Source organism: Panthera pardus, unplaced genomic scaffold, assembly GCF_024362965.1.
Source record: "Panthera pardus isolate Hobbes unplaced genomic scaffold, ASM2436296v1 HiC_scaffold_3, whole genome shotgun sequence".
In the NCBI taxonomy this organism is placed as follows: Eukaryota; Metazoa; Chordata; class Mammalia; order Carnivora; family Felidae; genus Panthera; species Panthera pardus.
In genome coordinates this window covers 31563757-31586103 of record NW_026526876.1, presented here as the reverse complement: position 1 = coordinate 31586103, position 22347 = coordinate 31563757, and the positions used below count along the sequence as shown (strand labels likewise).

At 55.3% G+C, this 22347-nt stretch overlaps 2 protein-coding genes and 1 long non-coding RNA gene across 9 annotated transcripts; 1 reads left to right on the top strand and 2 right to left on the bottom strand.

Moving 5' to 3' along the window:
• Positions 1 to 3424: 3424 nt before the first annotated feature.
• Positions 3425 to 8442, bottom strand: LOC109258199 (uncharacterized). The gene is made up of 3 exons (XR_002076227.2): positions 7907 to 8442; positions 7512 to 7611; positions 3425 to 5570 (listed from the first exon to the last, which is right to left on the bottom strand). It is a non-coding gene; the product is annotated as an uncharacterized LOC109258199 (long non-coding RNA).
• RUNDC3A (RUN domain containing 3A) lies at positions 5333 to 14681 on the top strand. 5 transcript variants are annotated; one of them, XM_053892621.1, is made up of 11 exons: positions 5333 to 5498; positions 9195 to 9310; positions 9681 to 9829; positions 10018 to 10103; positions 11048 to 11137; positions 11238 to 11318; positions 11463 to 11628; positions 11735 to 11892; positions 12643 to 12780; positions 12910 to 13016; positions 14055 to 14681. In XM_053892621.1, exons 1-11 carry the CDS (start codon positions 5392 to 5394, stop codon positions 14195 to 14197), a joined length of 1341 nt encoding a protein of 446 aa, XP_053748596.1. In that variant the 5' UTR covers positions 5333 to 5391; the 3' UTR covers positions 14198 to 14681. The 5 variants fall into 5 exon arrangements, with proteins under 5 accessions (XP_053748596.1, XP_019290387.2, XP_019290386.2 ...); XM_019434842.2 differs by having other exon boundaries at positions 5345 to 5498; positions 9696 to 9829; XM_019434841.2 differs by having other exon boundaries at positions 5345 to 5498; positions 9693 to 9829.
• Positions 14682 to 15331: 650 nt separating this feature from the next.
• On the bottom strand, positions 15332 to 19727 carry SLC25A39 (solute carrier family 25 member 39). Of its 3 annotated transcripts, none has more exons than XM_019434852.2 (12): positions 19594 to 19727; positions 18630 to 18729; positions 18437 to 18496; positions 18268 to 18312; positions 17901 to 18034; positions 17490 to 17557; positions 17223 to 17347; positions 16868 to 17041; positions 16412 to 16521; positions 16104 to 16185; positions 15944 to 16024; positions 15332 to 15851 (listed from the first exon to the last, which is right to left on the bottom strand). In XM_019434852.2, the coding sequence occupies exons 2-12, from the start codon at positions 18712 to 18714 to the stop codon at positions 15736 to 15738; spliced, it is 1080 nt and encodes a 359-aa protein (XP_019290397.2). In that variant the 5' UTR covers positions 18715 to 18729; positions 19594 to 19727; the 3' UTR covers positions 15332 to 15735. The 3 variants fall into 3 exon arrangements, with proteins under 3 accessions (XP_019290397.2, XP_019290399.2, XP_019290398.2); XM_019434854.2 differs by having other exon boundaries at positions 17901 to 18010; XM_019434853.2 differs by lacking the exon at positions 19594 to 19727 and adding an exon at positions 18831 to 19212.
• Between the last annotated feature and the right edge of the window lie 2620 nt (positions 19728 to 22347).

Sequence of the window (22347 nt, the reverse complement as noted above, 5' to 3'; positions counted from 1 at the left end):
GATCCCATACCAGATCTCAGGGGCCTGACTTGTTGCGTCTATAAAGATATAATTCTGCTATTTTAAAGACTTTAAAGACTTTAAAGACTTGTCACGTCTTTAAAGATATAATTCTGCTATTCTCACAATCAGATTATGGGATCGATTTTCAGCACAGGCTGCAGATGAGAGTTTCCTTAAATGCTGCCATAGAGGCCTTCCTGCTCTCACCCTGAACCCTGAGTTGATAGTTGGCTGTGAGTCTCTCATTTTTGTCTTTTAGCACTTTGATGTCGTTTAACAACCGGCCAACTCTGCTGTCCTTATAATGACCACTTCCCTCCTACGTCTCAAATACTAGAGATATTCACAGGCCGTACACCCTGTATTCACCAAGGGGAACGTAATCATGATGTGCAGCACTCTAGTCGATCTAAGGACTCCACTTACCTCAGCAAAGTAACCCTTGTTGCCATATGGATGGTGAATAATACAATTCCAGAATCCTATCCTGAGAACCTGCTTCCTAGGACCACTTAAAATACCAGCTGTATTTTGGGGAGTTGCCCTAGAAGTAGAACCTAGGGAAAGGATTCAAAGGCAAGTTTTTATTTGGGAAATGATGCTAAGAACCACCAGGAAGCAAGTGAGAAAGGAACACGGGGAAGGAGAGGAGGCTAATAAGGGCGTGCCCTCAGGAAAGTTAAGAGTGTGAACAGCTACGGGCTCCTGGGTGGCTCAGTCGGTTGAGTGTCCAACTCCTGCTTTTGGCTCAGGTCATGATTCCAGGGTCGTGGGATCGAACCCTGCATTGGGCTCTGCGCTAAGTGTGGAGCCTGCTTGAGATTCTTTCTCTCTCTCTCTCTCTCTCTCTCTGCTCCTCTCCCTCACTCAGGTCTTCTCTCTTTCTAACATTAGAAAATATATATATTAAGAGCGTGACCAGCTAGAGCTTAAAATCCTGTTGGGACACTCAGGGAACCAATAATAATGTGAGCCTCAGGACCATCCCAAGTGAGGGCTGAGGGAGCTGGGGTATCTATTCACCAATCCCCATCAGTTATTTCCTCAGGGTTGCTCTGGATGGAAGTATAATTCCCCAGAACTTTCAGCCTGCCCAGTGTTTGTTGGAGTAGAGCAGGCTCCAGTGGCCAGAGAGAGCCCTTGGGGAAAGAGCTGCAGGTTTTTTTTTTTTTGGCAGTTGGCAGTTCTTCCAGTGTACCCAAGAGCTGAGCGAATGTGGGAGGAGCACTGACAACATTTACTACACCTAGGGAGGAATCCTTTCACCAGATACAACAGTGGGTCCACTAAACTGGAGATCGAGGCTCGCCTGGGCTCAGAGCACAGAAGGTTACTATGGGGTGACTATCCCAAATTCCAAGGGATATTGGGTTGCAGCTATGCAATGAAGGTAGGGAAGACTATGCCTAGGACCCATGGGATTCTCTGGCGTGCCTCTCCTTTCTTCCATGTCTAATAGCAAAAGTTAAAGAAAAAACGCAGGAACTCAATTCTGAGGATTTAGAATCATCAAGAATGAAGGCTTGGTCACTTGACCTGGTTAAAAAACAAAAAAACAATTAACAAGCTGAGGTTATGGCTACAGGCAAAGTGAAAATGAAATGAGTAATGGAAGAGGAGAGTCATAAAGGTAAACTTGTGACAGTTACAGGAATAAGGATTGTAGAAGCCATAGGTATTTTCTTTCTTGCTTGTTTTGTATTATTAATACATATTAATAATACATAGTATTACATATGTAATAATGACATATTAATCTACATATTAATCTCTACACATTAATCTCTCCCCTCCTTTCTTTCCCTTATTTTATAGGCTGTTTTTTGTTGATAATGAACTTCATAATTTAGCCTTTAGGTTACAGAATCTTCTAGAGGAAATGTGGCTGAACTAGGTGAGGTATTAGCATCATCCAGAAATGGATACTGTTACCGAAGTGACTTTGCAGCTTCACTTTTGGGAGTGGGAACCAGAGCATCTTCATTTGTACAAAGGACAACTGCACCTTGCGAGGCAAACATATGAAGTTCATTACTGTTTATTTCTTTAAGTTTCTTTTTTAATGTTTATTTATTTTTGAGAGAGAAAGACACAGAATGGGAAGCAGGCTGAGCTGTCAGCACAGAGCCTGATGCGGGGCTCAAACCCATGAACCGTGAGATCATGACCTCAGCTGAAGTCAGACGCTTAACTGACTAAGCCACCCAGGCACCCCATACTGTTCTTTTTTTTTTTTTTAAGTTTATTTATTTGAGTGAGAGAGAGAGAGAGTGGGGAGAGGGAGAGAGTGAGTGAGTGGGGGAGGGAGAGAGAAAGTGAGAGAGAGAGAGAGAGAGAGAGAGAGAGAGGATCCCAAGCAGGCTCCGAGCTGTCAGTGAAAAGCCTGATACAGGGCTCAAACTCACCAACCATGAGATCATGACCTGAGATGAAACGAAGAGTCAGATGCTTAACTGACAGCCACCCAGTCACCCCTGTTACTATTCAAATACGTATAGAAAGATGTGTACAGGGGTGCCAGGGTGGCTAAGCATCTATTCTTGGTTTCAGCTCAGGCCATGATCTCATGGTTTGGTTCACAAATTCGAGCCCTGCATGGGGCTCTGCGCTGACATCGCAGAGCCTGCTTGGGATTCTGTCTCCCGCTTTCTCTGCCCCCGCCCCCGCTTGCTCCTAGCTCTCTCTCAAAATATATAAAAGTAAACTTAAAAAAAAAAGATGTGTATAAATGTTGAGCAGGTAGAGAGGCAGACTAATGTCAGTTATTCATTTCTTGCCTTTCTGCTCTAAATCCACTATTTGTGTCTCTGCTGTCTGATTTGAGTGCATCTGACTCTGCAAACTTGCTTCCCAGTCTCCGTTACTAATTGGCTTTCTGTTAGGTTCTGCTAATAAGAGACACTACAGAGAGATGGAAGGCAGGAGGAAGAAAGAAGGAACTATCTCCCCATATTTCTGGTTTTTTTTGAGTCGCTCTGTCGTTGGAAGTTGGCTCCAGCCTTCAGCTTCATTCTGCACGCCAAGAACCAGCTTTGTAAACAGCTCCTCTGAGGAATAAGCAGCAGCCTGCTGGTGACTTTGCCTGAATCTGAGCCCCAACTCAGTAGGGCCCTACCTGTGGTCTCTTTGGGTGCAGCAATCCCACCTCTTCTCTTTTGTTCCCTCAGCCCTCGCTGCTTCATTTGGTTACGAGTTCCATGTCGTCCCAGTGTTCTCTTTCTCTTTTCGCTTTTAGTCTTCTAACTCCTGTGTAACCAATTCCCTGTATTAAATCCCTTCTATCTGAAATACATAATGTGGTTTCCATTTTTCTTACTAGGCCCTTTCGGATACACAAAATTACCCTCAGTGACAGAATAGGTAAACTGTAGTATTGACATGTATTGGAATCATATACGAGGAAAATAATGGAGAAAGAATAGACAAATAACAAATTTTCTTTTAATAAAGAAACATTAAACTATATATTTATTGATCGACATATAGGTGATAAAACTATAAAGAAAAGCAAGGAAATGATTATCACAAAAGTCAGGATAGTGGTTGTCCCTTGGGGGGATGGATGAAGAGAAGATCTGGGTGTGTTTGGGAAGTCCTGGGTTCTTGACAACTTTCTATTTCTTGATCTTTAAGGAAATGACACAGGTGTTTGTTTTGTAAATATTCTTTAAACTGCACCTATGTGTTTTACATGCTCTTTTGTTCACATGACATACCCCGCAACTGAAAAACAAAAGAATATCATGATTGGCATTGGCTATCTAGCTGGAGGCAGGAGGATGATAAGAGGGCCTTCTAGAAGTGAGGGAAGAGGGAGACGGCAAAGGAGAAACAGAAAAGACCAAGTCTGAGGTTCTGGAAGCCAAGAATTGAGGCTGAGGTTGAGTAGACATGAGATCTTTGCTGGGAGTGCCCAGGGAGTGAGACCGGGGTTGTGAGCTTGCATAGGCCTTTTTTTTTTTTTTTTTTTTTATCTCTTCCTCCTCTGTTTGTGCTAACAGAGGGTCCCTGCCTGCTGATCATATTCAGATGTTGGTGCACATGTGAATCCATGTGGGGACATATGACCATACACTAGTAAAGTGGAGTAAATCCAGGAGGTGGACAGAGTTGGTGAATACACATAAGCTGAGCCCTAGGATGGACATTCCTAAAGCCAAATGGGAAAACTGGGTGTACCCCACCTTAACACAGAAGGATTTCTGTGGGAGCTGGAGATTTCGGAGTGTGAAAGAGAACAGGTTGAGTAGAGGAATGGAGCAGGTGCAAGCAGGGATGAGAGAACAACTGGGAGGCAGAGGGTGACAGGAAAGCCAGGCAATGTATCCATTTCTTTCACTTTACCCTAAAAGATGTGATCAGCTTTGGGGGCTCTCTTAGCCTTGCAGAGTGAGTTGATGGCACCATGCAGCAATGCTGATAGCCAGGGGGTTAACCCTCAAGCCAGTTGCCCTGGGATGGTGTGTGGGTGTAGTAGGACTCAGAGAGAGAGAGAGAGAGAGAGAGAGAGAGAGAGAGAGAGAGCAGTGCCTTGGCCCTTAGCTGCCAGTCTAGTCTCACAGTCCTGAGTGGTTCAAGCCGCTAGGCTCCTACGGCTTATTCTGGATTCCCATCCCCCACCCTAGGAGCCGTTGAATCCACCGGCCGGTGCTGACAAGCCAAACACCAGATACACAGTCTCTCCGACTGCTCCTTGGCCTCCTAGGTTACCGCGTAGGGCCACCTGCGCTCTCTGGAGGCAGACCTGATCCCGGCCTCCTTGAGAACCCAGATACTGATTGGGTGGGGGACGGGGCTGCGATGAGGGTATGGGAAGTGAGGACCTCCTTTCCCCGGCAGCAGGAGGAAAACTGAGACACCACTGATCACAGCTCAGAAACCAGGGAGTTCAGTCGTTGGAACTCAGAGACGCGAGGCGAGGGGTCCCGGGCCCTGAGTGTGGGAATGGACAACAGGCCAGATACCCCCTCTTCCTCCTTCCAATCGCTGCTTCTTCCGGGGACCCCCTCCGCCCTCTTTCTGCCCCAGCCCTCTCCCCCCCCCCACCCCCAAATTCTGCATCCTCTGCGGATTGGTGCCCGGCCTGCCAGGGGCGGGGCCCGAGGGCCTTGACGTCACCAGCCGAGGGGGGCGGGCGTCTAAGGGAGGGGGGTGACGGGCCCGGCTCAGCACCTCGGAGAGCTCCCTCCGGCCTTGTTTTGCTCTGGAATCGCCGCCGGGGGAGGGTGCCAGGGGGCCGGGCACCGGGAGCAGCGGCAGGGGGATGACCGAGCAGGGATCGAGGGGCCCCGGCGGGCAGAGGGCCCAGCCGTGATCCGGCGGGGGGGGGCCGGGGCTCCAGGCGGGGTGGGGGGCAGCTGGTGGCGGCAGCAGTGGCCGCACATCTGGATGGAAGCGAGCTTTGTCCAGACCACCATGGCTCTGGGGCTGTCCTCCAAGAAAGCGTCTTCCCGCAATGTGGCCGTGGAGCGTAGGAACCTGATCACCGTGTGCAGGTGGGCGCCGCTGGCGGGGGGTGGTCAGGGAGAGGCGTCGGGGCGGGCTGCGGAAATACGGACCGAGCGTGCCTGCCGGGAGGGTGCACAGCAGCCACGGAGGAAAAGGGATGAAGCACAGAGTTAAGAGGAGCGCGTCCACTGTTCCTCTCAGGCCCAGACCAGGAGGGGGTTTGGAGGTCTGGTCCCTATCCTTCTAGGCCAAGTCAGGCCTATGCCCAGTCCGGGGCCTAGGGGTGAGGGGTGTTTAATTGGCACTGCAGCTTCCTGTGAAAACCAGGAAGTGACATTGTGTGTGAGGGGGAGGGGTGGGGATGGCTGGCTCCCTTGCTGGGGGCGGGGGCGAGGTGGGCAGAGAAGAACTGACAGGTAGTGGCCTGAACGCCCTCCAAGCGTACCCTCACTCCCACCCCTGACATCCTGGCCTCTCAGGGGTGGGGCTTTCCTGGGAGATTTCCCAGGCTTAAATCCGGGAGCAGAGATGTGCCCTCCTCCATCTCTGGGCAGCTGCAGCCTGTGGCAGGATCAACTAGGGGTGTGGGCAAAGCCCCTGAATTCACCCAGTGAAGGGTGAGGGATGCTGTGCCTGCCGTGGGAAGGAGGGAGGGTCTGACCGCAGAAGCCTGGGTCTCCTGGGTTCCAGGGAGGAGACTGGGAGGGCAGATGTGTCCCTGAGGGTGGGGCTGTCGCAGTGTTGGGAAGATTCATCTGCTTTTGGGGGGCCCAGGAAATGAACCTTCCCACCTCAGCCCTGCAGTGACTCACCCTCACTGCCCTGCCCTGAGCCAGGAGCGGCCAGCTGCCCAGCCACTGTCCCTCAGCCTCACCTGCCCTCATCTCTCCCTCTAGGACCTCCCCCCCCCCCCCCCGCCACTAGCTGCCTTCTCCATCTGCAACCTCCCCACCCCCATGCCACCTCTGAGGGCAGGCACTCCAAGTGCCGGGCTCAGCTGTCCTGCCTTGCCACCCCCACCTTGCCTACACACAGGCCTTGGCCCTGCTCCTTCCCCCCAGGAATCAGCGCTCACCTGATGCCCTGGCTCCTGCCCGCCATAGCTCCTTCCAGGTTCCTGAGCACACACCCAACCACACTGCATCTGCCCCAGCCCAAAGTGCAGGCTGCTGCCTCCACCCTCACCTCTCAACCCCTGCCACTATGGTATAAAACAAAGGTTTCTGCCTTTGGGGCCAGAGGGTCCCAGGTTCAAGCTCTGACTTCATCAGTTATTTGCTGTACAACCATGGGAAGTCTCCTAACCATTCTGGGTCTTGGGTGCCTCATCATCCCCACTGTCAATGTAACAGCCACACCAAGGAATAGTTATGGCATAATTCGTGTAGGACCACATGCCTGGCACATGAAAATAGCCCTCTCCTGATGGTACCCTTCCTGTCTCTGAGAAGAAGGTTCTTCTTCTTTCCTTTGCCTGCTAGGACAACTGAGCCTCTTGAGTGCATGGGGAAAGGGGGGTGGGGTGCGGGGAATCTCCCTTTGGCCTAGGCTGGAGAAGCAGAGGTTCTGGAGGTTCGGAAGTGGGCTTAGAGCTGGGGTGTGAGGGACAGAGTTTTGGAGGGGGTTGGGGGCATGACAAAGACTTAGAAACCCCTCAGGCCCCTGCTACCTCATCACTGTCATGTGGTTCGCCTCCAGCTCCCAGAACAGTTCCCTTTAGCAGGCCAAGGGCTCCCCTGGGCCCTGGCCTCCCCGTCTCCATGGTAACCTGCAGCAGCCACTGCACCTCCTAACAAGGAACACACCATGGGGCTCCCGGGGGCAATGACCAGTTCGGCGACACCCCTGAGGATAGATGGCAGATGGCTGCCACACTGAAACGAGCCCCAGGCCCCCACTGAGGGCTGACCCAGATGACCAGAAAATATCACGGGGGGTGAAGCGTGCTGCATAATGAAGCCCAGCTAATGCCCTAAACACACGCTCCTTCCAGCAGGGTCGACCTTACCATTAATGACCCTGCCCCTCGCCACCCCTGCCCAATGGCCTATCACACTTACCTTCTCCCAGTCCTTCCTGGAGCCTGAGGCAGGTACTCTATTATTCCTGTTTGGGCCTCAGAGAGATTAAATGACCCGTCCAAGGCCACATGGATATCACCTGGAAACAGGATTTGAGTCCATCAGGCTGCTTCCGTCTACTACGACCCCAACACTGACCTGGCTCTGATTTCGGGCCAGACCAGCTCTAAGCCCAAAGAGAGGGAGGGAGGGCCTTTGGCTCAGTTCTGCCATTGGTCTGAGAGCCTCAGAGGACAGTGCATAAGGGCTGGAGCTTGCAGAGTGGAAGGCAGAGGAGGCAGGGGCTGCTCCCAGGCCTTGGGAATCGTGATGGCCACCAGGAGGCCACAAGATGTAGCAGAAAGAGGGAGCGCTTTGGAATCAGACATACTTACCTGACTCCTCACTAGCTGTGTGACTCTGAACAGATCAGTCCACCTCTTGAATCTTCAATTACCTTATCTGTCAAATGGGAATGATGATAGTAAGAGGACCTACCTCCCAGAGCTGTTGTAAAGATGGATGAGCTAATACATGCAAACTACAGTGCTTGACACATTACAGGGCTTGATAAGCTTAGGGGGGGAGGGCAGTTCCAAGCAGCCCCCATATCCCCCCAATACCCACTCTTGCTCTGCTACCCACAATAGGGTAATAATGGGATGTTGGGAGCTGTGTCCTCATTCCTGCCCCATCCCAGTGCAGGGATGGCAGGTGGAGATTGCAGGGGTAGGGATTGCAGAGGTAGCTGAGGCTCTGAGCAGGATTGCAGAGAAGGACGGGGGCTGCTGGGCTCCAGTTTCTCAGCCCTGTTGGCTTCCCTTGATTCCCTTCCGCTCTGAGAAGCCAGGTGTCTGGACCTCTAAGACCCCTTCCAGAGATCTGCTGCCAATGTCCCGCACACACACACCCAATGTGTGTCAGACCCACAACCTGCACACACACACACACACGCACACACACACACACACACACACACACACACACACGCACAGACACACACGCACAGACACACAACGCCCCAGCCCAGCTCTGCACCGCCTGGTTCTGGGCAGCTGGTGTGTGGGCGACCAGGCTAGGAAGGAGAAGGGGAAAGGGGGGCATCCGTGTGCTAAAAGCCCACCTGGCCACCCTTGCATGCCCACGCTCCATGTGCTCAGTGCCAACTCACATGTCCTGGCACAGGTGACCCCCCGCCGCCCCCAGAAGGGACTGAAGTTTGTTCCAGCAATAGCAGAAGACAGCACAGGGCAGGGGTACAAACCCATTTCTAACTCCTAGCTGACCTCTGACCCACACACAGAAAATGCAACTCCAAAGGATGGGCAAGAAGGAAGGGGCTCTGGGAAAGACCCCTGACTCCGGGTGTCTCATCTTCTTACCTGTTCTATCCCCTCTCATACTTTATTCCTGAAGTTTCCTTTCTCTAGCTGTCACCTCTCCTATCACCTATATGTCAATCAGTCTCCCACCTGCCACTCTATCACTCCCAGGTCACAGCACCTCTGTGGTCACTGTGTATCCCTCCGTATTTCACCTTCTTTCCCTTTCCTACCACACCCATGCTCTTCATGACCTCTTCTCTGTCCTCCTCTCCCTCTCTTTGCCTAACACCCCTCCTCTACTGCCATTACCCTGTTGTCTCACTGGACCCCCACTTCCCCCTCTCCCACCCCTCACCAGGTTCTCTGTGAAAACGCTGCTGGAGAAGTATACGGCAGAACCCATCGATGACTCATCCGAGGAGTTTGTGAATTTTGCAGCCATCTTAGAGCAGATCCTCAGCCACCGTTTCAAAGGTGGGCGGGCCCAGCTCCCTGTCCCCTGTTGTCCAGCCCTCCTAACTCCCAGCCTTTAGCTTCCAGCCACCCACTCTGTTCTACCCTGTGGCTTTCTGAACCCCATCATTTTGACTCTGGGCCATGCACAGAGCTGGGAAGAGGGGACGGGGTCTTCTGGCCACTTGAGTGGGTGCCCACAAGCCCAATCAATGGGCGTGCAGTTATATGCTAGTGAGCCCTTCGTGTACATGCATGTGTGTGCACATATGTTCGGGGGAGGCACCATGTGTGGGCGTGGCTGCTTATACTTATGCATGTGTATACCCCATTACATGGACCCTGTACAAACTCCCTGGTTTTGCTGAGCCCCCTCCCTGCCCTGGCTCAGCCTGTGCCCCAGCAGGTCCGGTGAGCTGGTTCAGCTCAGACGGGCAGCGGGGCTTCTGGGACTATATCCGGTTGGCCTGCAGCAAAGTGCCCAACAATTGTGTGAGCAGCATTGAGAACATGGAAAACATCAGCACAGCCCGAGCCAAGGTGAGGGGCCTGTGATGGGCAGGGCGAGGGCAGCTGTTGGTTGCAGGGGAATACAGGGGGGGATTGCCTGCTCCTTGTTCCTCACCCCTGCCTACAGGCACTGGGTAGAAGAGCCACAGGAGGTCTAGACCCAATAGTGCACTCATGGGTCCCTTCAGGGCAACAAATAAAGGTGAGTGTGCTTTCAGGGCCGGGCATGGATCCGAGTGGCACTGATGGAGAAGCGAATGTCGGAATACATCACCACAGCTCTGCGGGACACCCGGACCACCAGGTCAGACCCTCTCAGTCAGCTCGGCCCACAGATCCCAGTGTGCACGTTCACTGCCTAAACATACTCGATCCTTCAATTCTTAGAGCAACTTTCAGTACCTGGACTACAACTCCCAGCATGCACTGCTAGCTTGCTAGTTTCCCTCTCCCAGACTATCCTCTGCCGCTGCGCCTGCCTTCCTGGAACACACCTTTAGCACCACCACCATCTCTTCCAAGTCAGATTAATTATTCTCCACCATTCGGCAGCACTGACCTCATGCACAGCCCTAACCTTAGACACACCTCTGAACAAGCCTCAACTATGTTAACCTTGTTCCATGACCTATAACACAGAGCCCTACCTACTCCGCAAACAGTGGCAGCAGTCTGTACTTGCTACCCATGGACAACAGAGTCCCAGTGTGTCGAGCCTCAGTCCCTGCACCGTGGGTCTGCAGAGAGAATGGGTCTCAGGGGCCGGGGTCACAGGCAGAATTTGTGCTTGAAGCTGAGTATGGTCAGGGTCATGTCTCTCTCCCCACCAACCCAGTGGTCACATACAACCCAATGTTTTTACTCCATTCTATCTCTAGTCTGTCCTCACATGTCAGAGTTTACATCACCATATTTTTGAGCACCTGCTGTATGCCAAGCACTAATGATTAGAACTGGTTTCCTGATTTTACCGTTCTGGAGGACTCCATGCTTTGCTGGAAAGGGGTAGTTCAGAGGATGGAGGAAAGTATTCTCAGGGAACACACGTTCTAATAGGTGGGAGACACAGTGGGCCCCACTCTGAGGGAGAGACCAGATCCACACCTGAGAGGTGAGCAGGAAAGAGACCCCTCCTTCCTCTAGGAAAGGTCTGTAGTAAGCTAACAAGAGAAGTCCTGAGGGGTGCCCCACCCGCCACCCCCGCGGGAGGATGCTGCACCATCAGTCCCTCGCTCCCCCGCCCCGCAGACGTTTCTATGACTCGGGAGCCATCATGCTTCGGGAGGAAGCCACCGTCCTCACCGGAATGCTGATCGGACTGAGCGCCATAGACTTCAGGTGGGGTCTGGATGGAGGTGGCGGAGGGAGTTTAGCCGCGAACGCCCACATTCCCATCTCCTCCTACCCGCCCCCAACCTTGTGGTTCCTCTGCCCCCAGCTTCTGCCTAAAGGGCGAAGTGCTGGACGGGAAGACCCCCGTGGTCATCGATTACACACCCTACCTAAAGTTCACCCAGAGGTGAGCACCAGGACTGTTGTGATGGGTGGGGGACGGCGGGCAGGGGGCAGGCTGCGCCGGCATCCGGGTCCCTCCGCCCCAGGGGGCCGGCAAGGGAAGCCCGGGCGGGCAGAGCGGGCCGTGCCCACCGCTCCTTCCCCCAAGCTATGACTACCTGACGGACGAGGAGGAGCGGCACAGCGCCGAGAGCAGTACCAGCGAGGACAACTCGCCCGAGCACCCGTACCTGCCGCTCGTCACCGACGAGGACAGCTGGTACAGCAAATGGCACAAGATGGAACAGAAGTTCCGCATCGTCTACGCGCAGAAGGTGCGTGATGCCGCGGCGGGGGCTGCGGGCTGGGGGAAGGGGGGCGGGCGGCCGCTGGGACCCTCCCCCCGCGTCCCGCGGCCCGGGCTGAGCCGGCGCCCCGCAGGGCTACCTGGAGGAGCTGGTGCGCCTGCGCGAGTCGCAGCTGAAGGACCTGGAGGCGGAGAACCGGCGGCTGCAGCTGCAGCTGGAGGAGGCGGCGGCGCAGAACCAGCGCGAGAAGCGGGAGTTGGAAGGCGTGATCCTGGAGCTGCAGGAGCAGCTGTGAGCGCCGCCGCCGCCCTTCCCCGTCCCGGCCACCCCGACCACATCGCCCCCAGAGTCTAACGTCACCTTCCTTGATAACAGCATCTAGTGCAACCAACCGCCAGCATCAAACCACTGATCCCCTCACCTCCTCCACCCCAGGCCCCCGTCCCCAGCGAACTAAGTTACTCTCAACGTAAGATCCTGGGCGCCCCACTTCATCCGTCAGCTAGCATGGTTACAGAACATTACTCCTGGGACCCCAACATTACTGATAAGGACCTCAAATGTTACTTAGCAACCTTCAACACGATCCGTTATTCCCTCTGCTCAACAGCCCTCTGATCCACAACCACTGACCATCATCCCCACGGTGACCACTGACTTCACTGCTACTCATCCCCAATAGCTCCCCCCTAGACCTTTTCATTACCCTGTGACCTCCCAGCAGGAGTCCCAAGATACCCCATTAACCTTCAGGATTCCCACTCTGTTCTCTATCCACTCCACACTGACTTGAGTCCCACAAACACCCCATTGTCCCCTCCATCCCCCAGTAGGAGCACACCAAATCCCCGTCACCTCTCTAACCCCCAGTACCTTCCACTGACTCCCAGGATCTACCCTACTGATCCTCAACATTCTGTCCCCATTTCTGCTACCCAGGTTTCATTCCTAACCCCACCACCACCTCTTTCTGAGCTCGCCCCCCCCTCCCCACTTCTGCTCCCTCTCCTAGCCAGTCCTGACCCCTCCTCCCCATCCCAGGACAGGTCTGATCCCCGGTGACCACGTTCCCCTGGCCCAGGGTTCCAAAGAGCTCACTACTCCCCTGGTCAACCAATGGCCGTCACTAGGAACGCTCAATGGGGCAGAGGGTGCCAACAACCCCAAGCTCTACCGGAGGTAAGCCTCAGCCAGGCTCAGCTTGGGCCCGAGTGCTGGCCCTTACTGGGAAGAGGGGCACTGGGAGGGGGGGGGGGCGCGGGGGGCTGTAGGCCTCTGCCTGCACACCAGCCCTCTGCTCTGCCACAGACACAGTTTCATGAGCACGGAGCCACTGTCAGCTGAAGCCAGTCTGAGCTCGGACTCCCAGCGCCTGGGAGAGGGCAAACGGGATGAGGAGCCCTGGGGCCCCATCGGTGAGCCCCCGATCCAGCACCCAACTCTTCCAAGGAGGGCTGAGGCCAGGCCTTGGGGCCTATGGTCAGGCCCTGGCCGATTCCCTCTTTCATTCAGCCCTTCCAGAGAGCTTAGCACAGCATTTAAGTTTGGTTTGGGGGTGTTGGGCAGACCCTAGGGCAAACTAGCTGTGCCTCTTCCCCTGCCAGCTTGGTCAGTCACTTCACCTGGCTGAGCACTTCCCATCTGTAAAATGGGGATGCTGATTAAAATAACCACCCATGTTGGCATATGGTGAGGGCTCAATGGCTTTTTGGCATGATGACATCCTCAAGGGGCTCACAAATTCTTGGGGAATTCTTTGCCTAACTGATTTGCTCTTATCTCATGCACTCTGCGAACCGCTTGCCTGACCATTGTTTCCCCCTTTTCTTTGGCTGCCAGGAAGCTCAGAGCCAAATTAGTGGCTCTCTTCAAGCGAATGTCCAGGACTTCAACGCATGCATTTTGTGTTGCCCTCCCCTGGCTTCACCTTGGTTCCCCGCCCTAGTTTTCCCGGTGCCTGGACTCCTGCCTTTTCTTTCTAAAAACCACACTGTACTGGATGATTTTAGATCTTCTTTGAGACAAGGCAGGCTATGGACGTGGAACCCCGCCACACTGTGTTTGTGATTGTCCGTGTGTCTGTCTCCCCACCAGACTGTGAGCTCCGTGAGGGCAGGGACCGTGTCTCGTCCGTTCTCTGTATCCCCAGTGCTTGGAACGGAACAAGTGCTCACCGTGTGTTTAATAAACAGACAGAGAGGATGAACCTCAGGGGGAGACAGAGACATAAACTGACGATTACAATACAGTGTCCCTGGCACTGTGCATGGCATGGGCAGATGCTTATCAAGGTTTAACTGAAAATGGCAAATGCTCCAGAAATGAGGAAAAATTCCTGGGGGAGGGGGGGTTCACCTGAGGGCTGCCCCTCCACTGCCTTCACCTGTACCCCCCTCCCCAACTCACACACAGGCAGACCAGTTGGCTTGGCCTCACCTGCCCTCTCTCCCCAGGGAAGGACCCCACGCCCTCCATGCTGGGCCTCTGCGGCTCCCTGGCCTCCATCCCCAGCTGCAAGTCCCTGGCGAGCTTCAAATCCAACGAGTGCCTGGTGAGCGACAGTCCTGAGGGCAGCCCAGCACTGAGCCCCAGCTGAGGAGCGGTGTGGGCAGCACCAACGCCAGCCCCCCACCCCCACCCTGGCCAGGGGCACAGACACCTGCCGCCTTTCCTCAGAGTCCCCCAGTCCAGGCCACTTTTCCAGGGAACGCTGCCCACCCAGACATGGGTCTCTTGCGAAAGGCACCCTTTGCTTCTTGCCAGTTTTAGCTTTCTGCCCAAGGGAGCAGGAGCTGCAAAGGGGAGTCGGTTGGGCCAGGCTGCAGGGGCACCGCGGCCACAGGGAATCCTTGGGAAAGTTTGTTCCATTCTTCTGGTGACCCTGACGCCCGGCTGGCTTCCCAGTGGACTCTTCTTCGCTCATCCCCACCACCCTCCTCAGGAGCTGGTGGCCCAGCCTCAGCACCCCCACCTCCCATGCCTCTTCAGTCTGTCCTTGTGTATTCCCTGGAGTCCCTCCCTTCCCAGTCCCCAGGGCAGGGGCTCTGAGGGGATCAGGCAAATAAAAACCAGAAGACTGAGGGCAACTTTGTCTGTGGGGGGCTGGGACTGGACACTGTCCTGAGGTGGCATAATCTGATAGAGCCGGTGCCGGGCCCATAACGAAGGTGATGCTAGACTGGACAGAATGGGTGCGTGCCCCACGGGAGCAGACCTGTCAGAAGAATGCCAGGAGTAGGTGGCTTTCCTGAGAAGGGTCCTAAATGTTAGGCCTTTCCCCAGCAGACATGTAAATGCCCCATTCAGCCTAATACTCTTAATAACTTGCTTAGCCCCAAGCAGAGAAGACACTGAACATCCTGGGGGCAGGTGGAGGAGGCAAGCCCTGGCAGGGCCCTATTCTCCTTCCGGCACCCTGAGCAATTCAGCTTTGGCCCAGAGTTGCAGACCCAAAGAAGCAACCTCCCTCCTCTGTTGGCACTGAAGTGTGCCCTTGGGGAGAGGTTGCACCACCTTCTACCCTGGCCCTAACACTACCTGTCGCCCCCAACTCTGGGTCCTTGCACTGACCCAGCTCTCACTAAATAAGGAGGGGGGTGCTTTATATGGGTACCACCTGGGCAGTAAAAGCCGCTGTCAAGGTCCCCTCCAGGCCCCCTCTGTGCAAATCACTCACCAAGTCCCAGTTCCCTCCCCACCCCTGACCCCCCTGCACTCACAGGCACTGGAGAGAAGTTCATCATCTTTAGACTCAAGGAATTAACAGGGAAGGGTGCAGACTACACCAGGCCCAGGGTTTTGTGGCTCCCAGAAGCAGACCCAGCTACAGCAAACACAGGGAAATGGTGGGAAGGGAGGGGGCAGTTATCAGATTTGGTCTTGAACTTGGTCGGGGCGGGGGGCTGGAAAAGTGATTATCCTTGGGGCTTGGGAATGAGGAACAGCAGGAAGAAAGCTGTTTTAGGGGGGCCTTGGCAGACCTAGAGGGGTAGCCCCAACCCCTGGAGCTCATAGTTGAGAGGGAAGGGAAATGAGGCCCCTCCCCTCAGTGCTGAGGACAAGGCACTTGGCTCAGTCTCCTTCTGCCCCACCCCCATCCATGGAAGAGATAGGGTCCTTGTCCCCTGGCTCCTTTTAAGAGCCCAGAGGCTGTTCTCTGTTGAGCCTCTGGAAGAAGCTTTTGCCAAACTCGTAAGTGCTGATCATGATGGCACAGGAGGGGGCAGCCTTGATGATCCTCGGGAGAAAGCCTGCAATGGGAGACGGAGATTAGGGTCAGAGGTCAGGGTCCTGGGAGGGGCCCAATCCTTCCAAGTTTGGACACACACACACAGACACTCACCTGCAAAGAGTCCCCTGGTGCCAGACTCAGCCCGGATCCTCCGCAGCAGCAGCCAGGTGGAGTCGGCGTGTGGGGGCGTCACTGCAAACGTAAGGCACAGCCCAGTAAGACCCCGCGTGGGCCCCCACCTGCCTAGCCCCACACCAGCCAGAACCTTCACCTCTCACAGCCTCCACCGCTCCCAGTGCGACCTGGCGTTGCGTCTTCACCACGTCAAAGGGTAGAGTCAGGATGGCCGCCACCTGGCGGGGTAGGGAGAGAGCTGGTCTCCATTCCCAGGACCCCCATCCCTCGCATCCAGCCAGGGTCTGCCAACCTTAACTAGGATTTCACCAGGGAGGGCGAGCTTGCTCCTCAACAGGCAGCCACCTGCCGCTACACGAGCACTCTTCTCTTGAGCACCTCCAACAACCCTCAGGCCTCCCAAGGACACATCCACTGGCCTCACTCCCTGTCCGATCAACTCACCGTCCCTGAGATGCCGCCAGCCACAAAGCTGATGCCCACGGATGTCTGGTCTTTTGGCCTGAGCCCGCTCAACCAGCTCTTCACCAGCTCATAGTTGAACCAGTACAGGGCTTGGGGGCGCAAGGATACGCTCATTAGAGTTGGAGAGGGCAGCAGGGTGGCCCCAGACCTCCCATTTTCCACTGCCGCACAATGTGACAAGCCCTCCCTCCTGGTAACCAAGACTGCTCGTTACGTGCCAGTTTCTGTAACGGGCCCTCTGCAGAAATTTACTTCTGAAAGAAAACCTGGGTGAATACCCTGCCTGCTGGCCCCATTGCACAGATGAGCTATTCAAAGCCCAGAGAAGTCAGGTGACTTCAAAGTCAGTAATAGCACAACTGGGATTTAACTGCAGAACTCTTGTGAGTCATCCAAAGGCTCCGTTACCCCAGCCCCTGCACTCCTGATTCCTACCTGAAAAGGGCACATCCCGAAGGGCGGTGGGGCCCCAGCCCAGCCACAGCGAGCGCCAGCCGCCCTGAGCCATGGCAGCTCGGACACAGGCACCCAGCTCCCGGTATGACACGTGCTGAGCCTGCAGCTTTGTCCGCACCAGCTCCAGGGGGCTGATCACAGTCACGGTTCCCACTAGGGGGAATAGTGGGGAGAGGTCAGCTCACGGGGCCCAACGGCAACGTGTCCCAGGATCTGGGGGCCCAAGAGATCCCTCTACCCCTAAGCTGCCAGACACCGGAGCTGGAAGCCAGAACCGGACTCAAGCACAGGTGGGGGTCAGAGAGAGAGATCAAGGGCCCAAGGCTGTGCTCACAGCGGGCTAGTGCGCCAGCCACCATAGGTGCGTAGAGGTCAGAAGTCAGGGCTCGACCACAAAGGAAGGCCTTGAGTTGGTCATAGGCGGTGAAGTAGATGGCAGTGGCCGGCACAGTCATAACCCTGGGAGGGTGAACAGAGGTTAGCTGGGACTCCCAAAGCCTCCCAAACCTCCCAGGCCTCCCCTGCCCAGTCAGCCAACAGGAGAGGAACGGGCCAGAGGATTCCGGGAAGGAAAAGCAAATACACAAGCTGGGATACTCACAAGGTGGCTGGGAGGCCGCTCCACAGGGTCCTAGTGCCTTCATGTCTCACGATCTTCACAAAGGCATCCTGGCCAAGCAGACACCAGTCCGCAAGGAGGAAGGTGAAGAAGCTCCATGAGGGGGCTAACCCATACTTGGCCCCAGCCTGACGTCCTCACCTCTGCCCACTGCCCAGAGTCCTGGCGGTAGTCGCTCAGGCCCCCACACACTCAATCACCCACTTAGCTCCAAGTGGACTCTTGCCCACCCTTCAAAACCTCATAGCGACGATACCTCCTCAGGGAAGCCCTTCCCAAACTGAACCGGCCACCCCTACTTGCTTTGCGTCACTCATTCTTTCCTGAGTCTGCAGCGTGACCAATGCAAAGCCCTCAGGAATGCCTAGAGACACGGTTGAGGGCACAACTCACCAAGGTGCCCGTAAAACGCGTGGGGTCCTGGAACCAGGTGGCACAGCGGGCACCATTTGGGCACAAGTACAGGGGCTCCAGGACACCGTTGCAGTACAGGAGGCACTTCCCTGTGGATCGGAGAGAGGAGGGCACTGGGAAAGGGGAGGGGGTGTTAGGATGACTATGCTCTGGAACTCTGCAGGGAGGTGGTGAGCCCCCATCCCTAGAGGGCCAGCAGAGGCTGTGGTCCCTGCGTGGACATTCCTGACAGAGGGCTCGCTAACAGGACCTGGAAGTGTGTGCTAGGGCTGTGGAGCTCTCGGGTCCCCTGGGGACACTCCCTCCCCTGGACCTTCACAAGCCCCCTGTGGCTTGGGGAACTCACATTTGGTGTAGGGGAGGCTCCAGAGTCTGGAGGAAGACATCAGCTCTAAAATACAAGGCAGTCCCTTAAGTCAGGAGAACCCCCCCACCCGCTCCAGGGACCCCATCCCTGGAAGACCCTTATTTTATCCAGGCATCACCCCATATTGGCTCCAGGGTCGGGCACTCACCACCGGCCACGGAGGGGCGCTGAGACTGCAAGCGTACCTTCACCACGTCTAGGGGTGTCACTGGGGGGAAGACAGCAGGTCTGAAGTCTCCTTAAGGACCCCAACCCTGACCCCTCCTCCAGGACCAGGTCCCCTCCAATCTTTGGTCTGCCCTAGTCCCCAGCTGCCCCCACCCCACCTCCCCAGATCTTACTGAAGAGGGAGGTGACCACAGCCCCGGTGCCTGAGGCCACCATTTGTTGGAGGGGGCTAATGCCCCCAGGGTTCTGGTCAGCCATCTTGTAGCTTCAATTCTGAAAAATAAACAGTCAATTGGAGTCCCAACTCACAAAACACGAGTCAGTGGGAAGGGAAGAAAGGGATTTGACCCAGCCCTTCATCCCAATTCACTCACTTAACATGAATTCAAACGATCCTCACGATAACCTTTTAAAGCAGTTGTCAGCTCTACTTTGTCAATTGAGAAACAGAGATTCATAGAGGTAGGGTGACCTGACCAAGGTCACTGTGGGAGTAGTTAGGAGGGAAGCCTGGGGAGTTACTCACTGGTTAAGAGGCAATAATGGCCCACTGCCATTCCCTCATCTAAGCAACACGGAATTGCCGTGCCCCCTCCTCGGGGCAGGCACCTGGTTTGGCCCTGGGGACCCAAAGATCAAAACGTCTGAGCCGCTCCCCAAAGCCCCTGCCTCTCGAGGCAGGCACTTGGGAGCTCCGAGTCACCGGGCCTGAAAGGTGGGGCCGAGCAATGAGGGAAACGTGTAAACAAATCTGATGGTCACGAAAGGACCGTCCGCTCTCTCGGGACTGCAGGCGAGCTTCCAAGCCCTCCCCCGCACCCTCCCCCCGAGGCCGGAAGGGCCAGTCCCCAGGCCTAGATAGGAAGGACAATCTCTCTGCTCTCTTCCCAAGACAGAGGCGGGGTTGTTCGGCCGAGAGGGCGGAAAGTAGGTTTGGAGAGACAGGATCTCTCCTTGTTCCTCCGGCACGCCGGTCCCGCGCTCAGCGGACGCCCGGTGGGACCGAGCAGGTCGGCCCGACCGCTCACGACTCCAGGCTCCCAGCCCAGCTCAGGCTCCCCGGGACCTCGGAAGGCCCACCTCCACCCCCGCCCCCGCCCCGAGCCGGGCCCTCAACCCCGGTCCAGCTCCGCCCACCTGGCTCCAGGCCGGTGCTCGCGCTGCGCGGCGCCCAGGGCCCAGCGGGCCCATGGCGGCTCCGCGGCCGGTGCAGGGTCCGCGCGCGCTCGACCCGTACCGAGGCCGACTTGAAAAGCAGCAGAGCCCGCCCCGCCTCCGGACCGCGCCGCGAGGCCCCGCCCCCCGCCGGCCGACCTGCCGCACGCCCGGAGTGCCGCCGGCCCCGCCCACCCGCAGAGGTTCTGGGACGCGCACCGCCCCAGTCCCCCAGCCGAGGGAGGGTGCGCCGCAGGTTCTCCGCCGGACCAGCGCCCCAAGGTCGCGGGGTCTCCACGTCGAGCGTGACGGAGGCAGCACCGCACTTAACAGCGTGGTCTTACAAACTCCATCCCACCAGTACGCTGCGCGAGCTCTGCCTGGGGAGTCCCAGCTCTTCCCTTAACTTTCCAGACCAGCGTGGGTAAAGCGCTCTCCCGCTCTTCCTCGGTGTCCTCATCTGCGGAGCCGGCAGGGATTTGAATCAGTTCTTCCAAGGCCACGGGGCGATCAGATAGTGATGGCATATATTTACCCGCCGGGCTCCCTGCGGAGTTTTCCAATTTAGCGATGACGTACGAAACAGAAATTAGCATTATTCCTATTTTACAGATAATCGACTGAGGTGCTGCTCCACAACCTCTTGCCAAACTGCTGGGTACCGTGCGCGTGGGCGCTGGGGTTAGAAGAGCTGTGACTCGGACCAGGCAGGCTGGACAGAGAAAAGGCTCGCCCGGGAGCCAGGAAACACAGGGTCCGCCGGACTCCATTTAGGCTGCATCCCACCACCGTGTGTGACCTTGGGCAAGTTACACCACCACTCCGGGCCTCGGGTTCCTCCTTCGCACAATGAAAGGGTTGAGTAGGAAAGAAGGGGACCGACATTTTTGCGTTGGCTACTGTCACGTTATTTTTTCTAAGTCCCCAAGTTTTTAGAAGTGTATTATTATTTGGGCCCTTTTGACAGAAGAGGAAACGGGGGCTCAAAGTTAAGTGCCTTCCAGGTACTTTCCCCCTGCACTGGGGGGTGCCGCACTGGGTGACAGGTAGGCTTAAATCCTGCGCTGACGTCTCTGATCCCGCTTCTCAGAGAGACACGTATCTCCCCCGCAAGCCCCGCACCTGAGACCCCCACCACCTGCCTTGCCTTTAAAACTTTTGTGCAGTCGTAATTATTTGTCCGAACACAGAAAAATGAACACGGAGTGCAAACCTGCGCCTTTAAGAAGGGCAGTCCGTGACTTTGACGTCACCAGCTTCTCGGACCTGAAGCCGCCCAGCCAGCCAGCGCACGCGAGGTTAGCACGCGGATTCGAAGGGGCCGACCATCAGCTTTCCCTGAAACTGGCTTTGGGGCTCCGAGAGGCTTGAAAGCCCACGTTTAGGAGCGGGAGAGTGCAAACTCTAACGGGTGAAGTGGCCGCTGGTCGAAAGGGCAGGGGAGAAGGTGCCTTTACATTCCCTTACCCCCCGTCAAGAGGAGGTCTGAAATTACACAAAATCATTTTATAAACTGTATGTATGTAAAGGCGAGAACCAAGCTTCTATTAAGGTCTTTCACAGCCTCCAAGTTACGGTTTACCCAAACACGTTCCCAGCCAACAACCAAGAGATTACTCTCCCATGATACAGAGGAAGAAACTGAGGGCCTTGTGTGTAATGGCTCCTACCGTGGAGTAGAACCAAGACTTCTCTCAGCAATCTCCCATTTTGCAAATAAGAAAATGGAGGCGGGAGAGGTCAAAATCACACCAAGGTCACTCAAATGAAAGAGCCAGGATTCAAACCCCCAATTGCCTGAGTCCAGAGGAGCTCTCACCCCACCCGGTTCAGAACCAAGTTTCTCTGCTCCCTGCAGTGACCTGCTCACCTGTTGGAGGTTTTATCTACTCAGGCCTTGGGCTCAAGAAATCCAAGAAATGCAGCTTGTGCCTCAAGATCAGAGCACGTGGGAGGCAGGGGCCAGCGCCACCTCTAGCAAATATCTTAAAGCCTCTGTGCCTTAGCTTTCCCCTTTATAAATTGAGCTGATGGGGATAATAATGCACCCACCTCATAATACACTATGTGAGGATTTAATAAGTTAATAGTAGGTTGATAAGTTAATAGCTGTGAAATACTTAGACCCTTGCCTATCCTGTGGCAAGCACTCAATGACTATTATTGATTGCCCATCCCCAGGACCTGTAGCATAGAATGTTCTAGAAAGAGCCTTTAGAGCATCCAAGTTCTGGTCCTACCTCTGCCTCCAAATGCAGACACAGATAGTAATAATTCCTGAAACACCTCCTTGCCCAGAGCCAAAATCATACAGCTGCAAAGTAGCAGTCAGAACCAAACCTGGTGACCTCTGAGCCTCAGTTTCCACCCACAGTAGAATAAGGGGCTTGCATTCCATTTCTGGTTTTCTTCTCGCAAGAGGAGGCCTGTGAGATTTATCGCTATGCCTCAGTTTCTTCATCTGAAAATAACAATGATGTCATTCGTCCTGCCTAACTTACAGACTCCTAGCTAAAGTCACATCTGTGAAAGCCCTGTGAAGAGTCGACAAATGGTTCTGTGGCTCCTGACAGGATCCCTGAGTTGATCAGATCACGGTCCCTGCCTTCCCCCACCGGTAAATGCTTTGAGCCGGAGAAAACCTTGGGACATCACTGGTGTGAGCAAAGCCCAGTGCAGTGGCAACAGTCTGGACAGGTGGGAGGGCTTATCCAGGGGCAATGAGGCACCACTCAA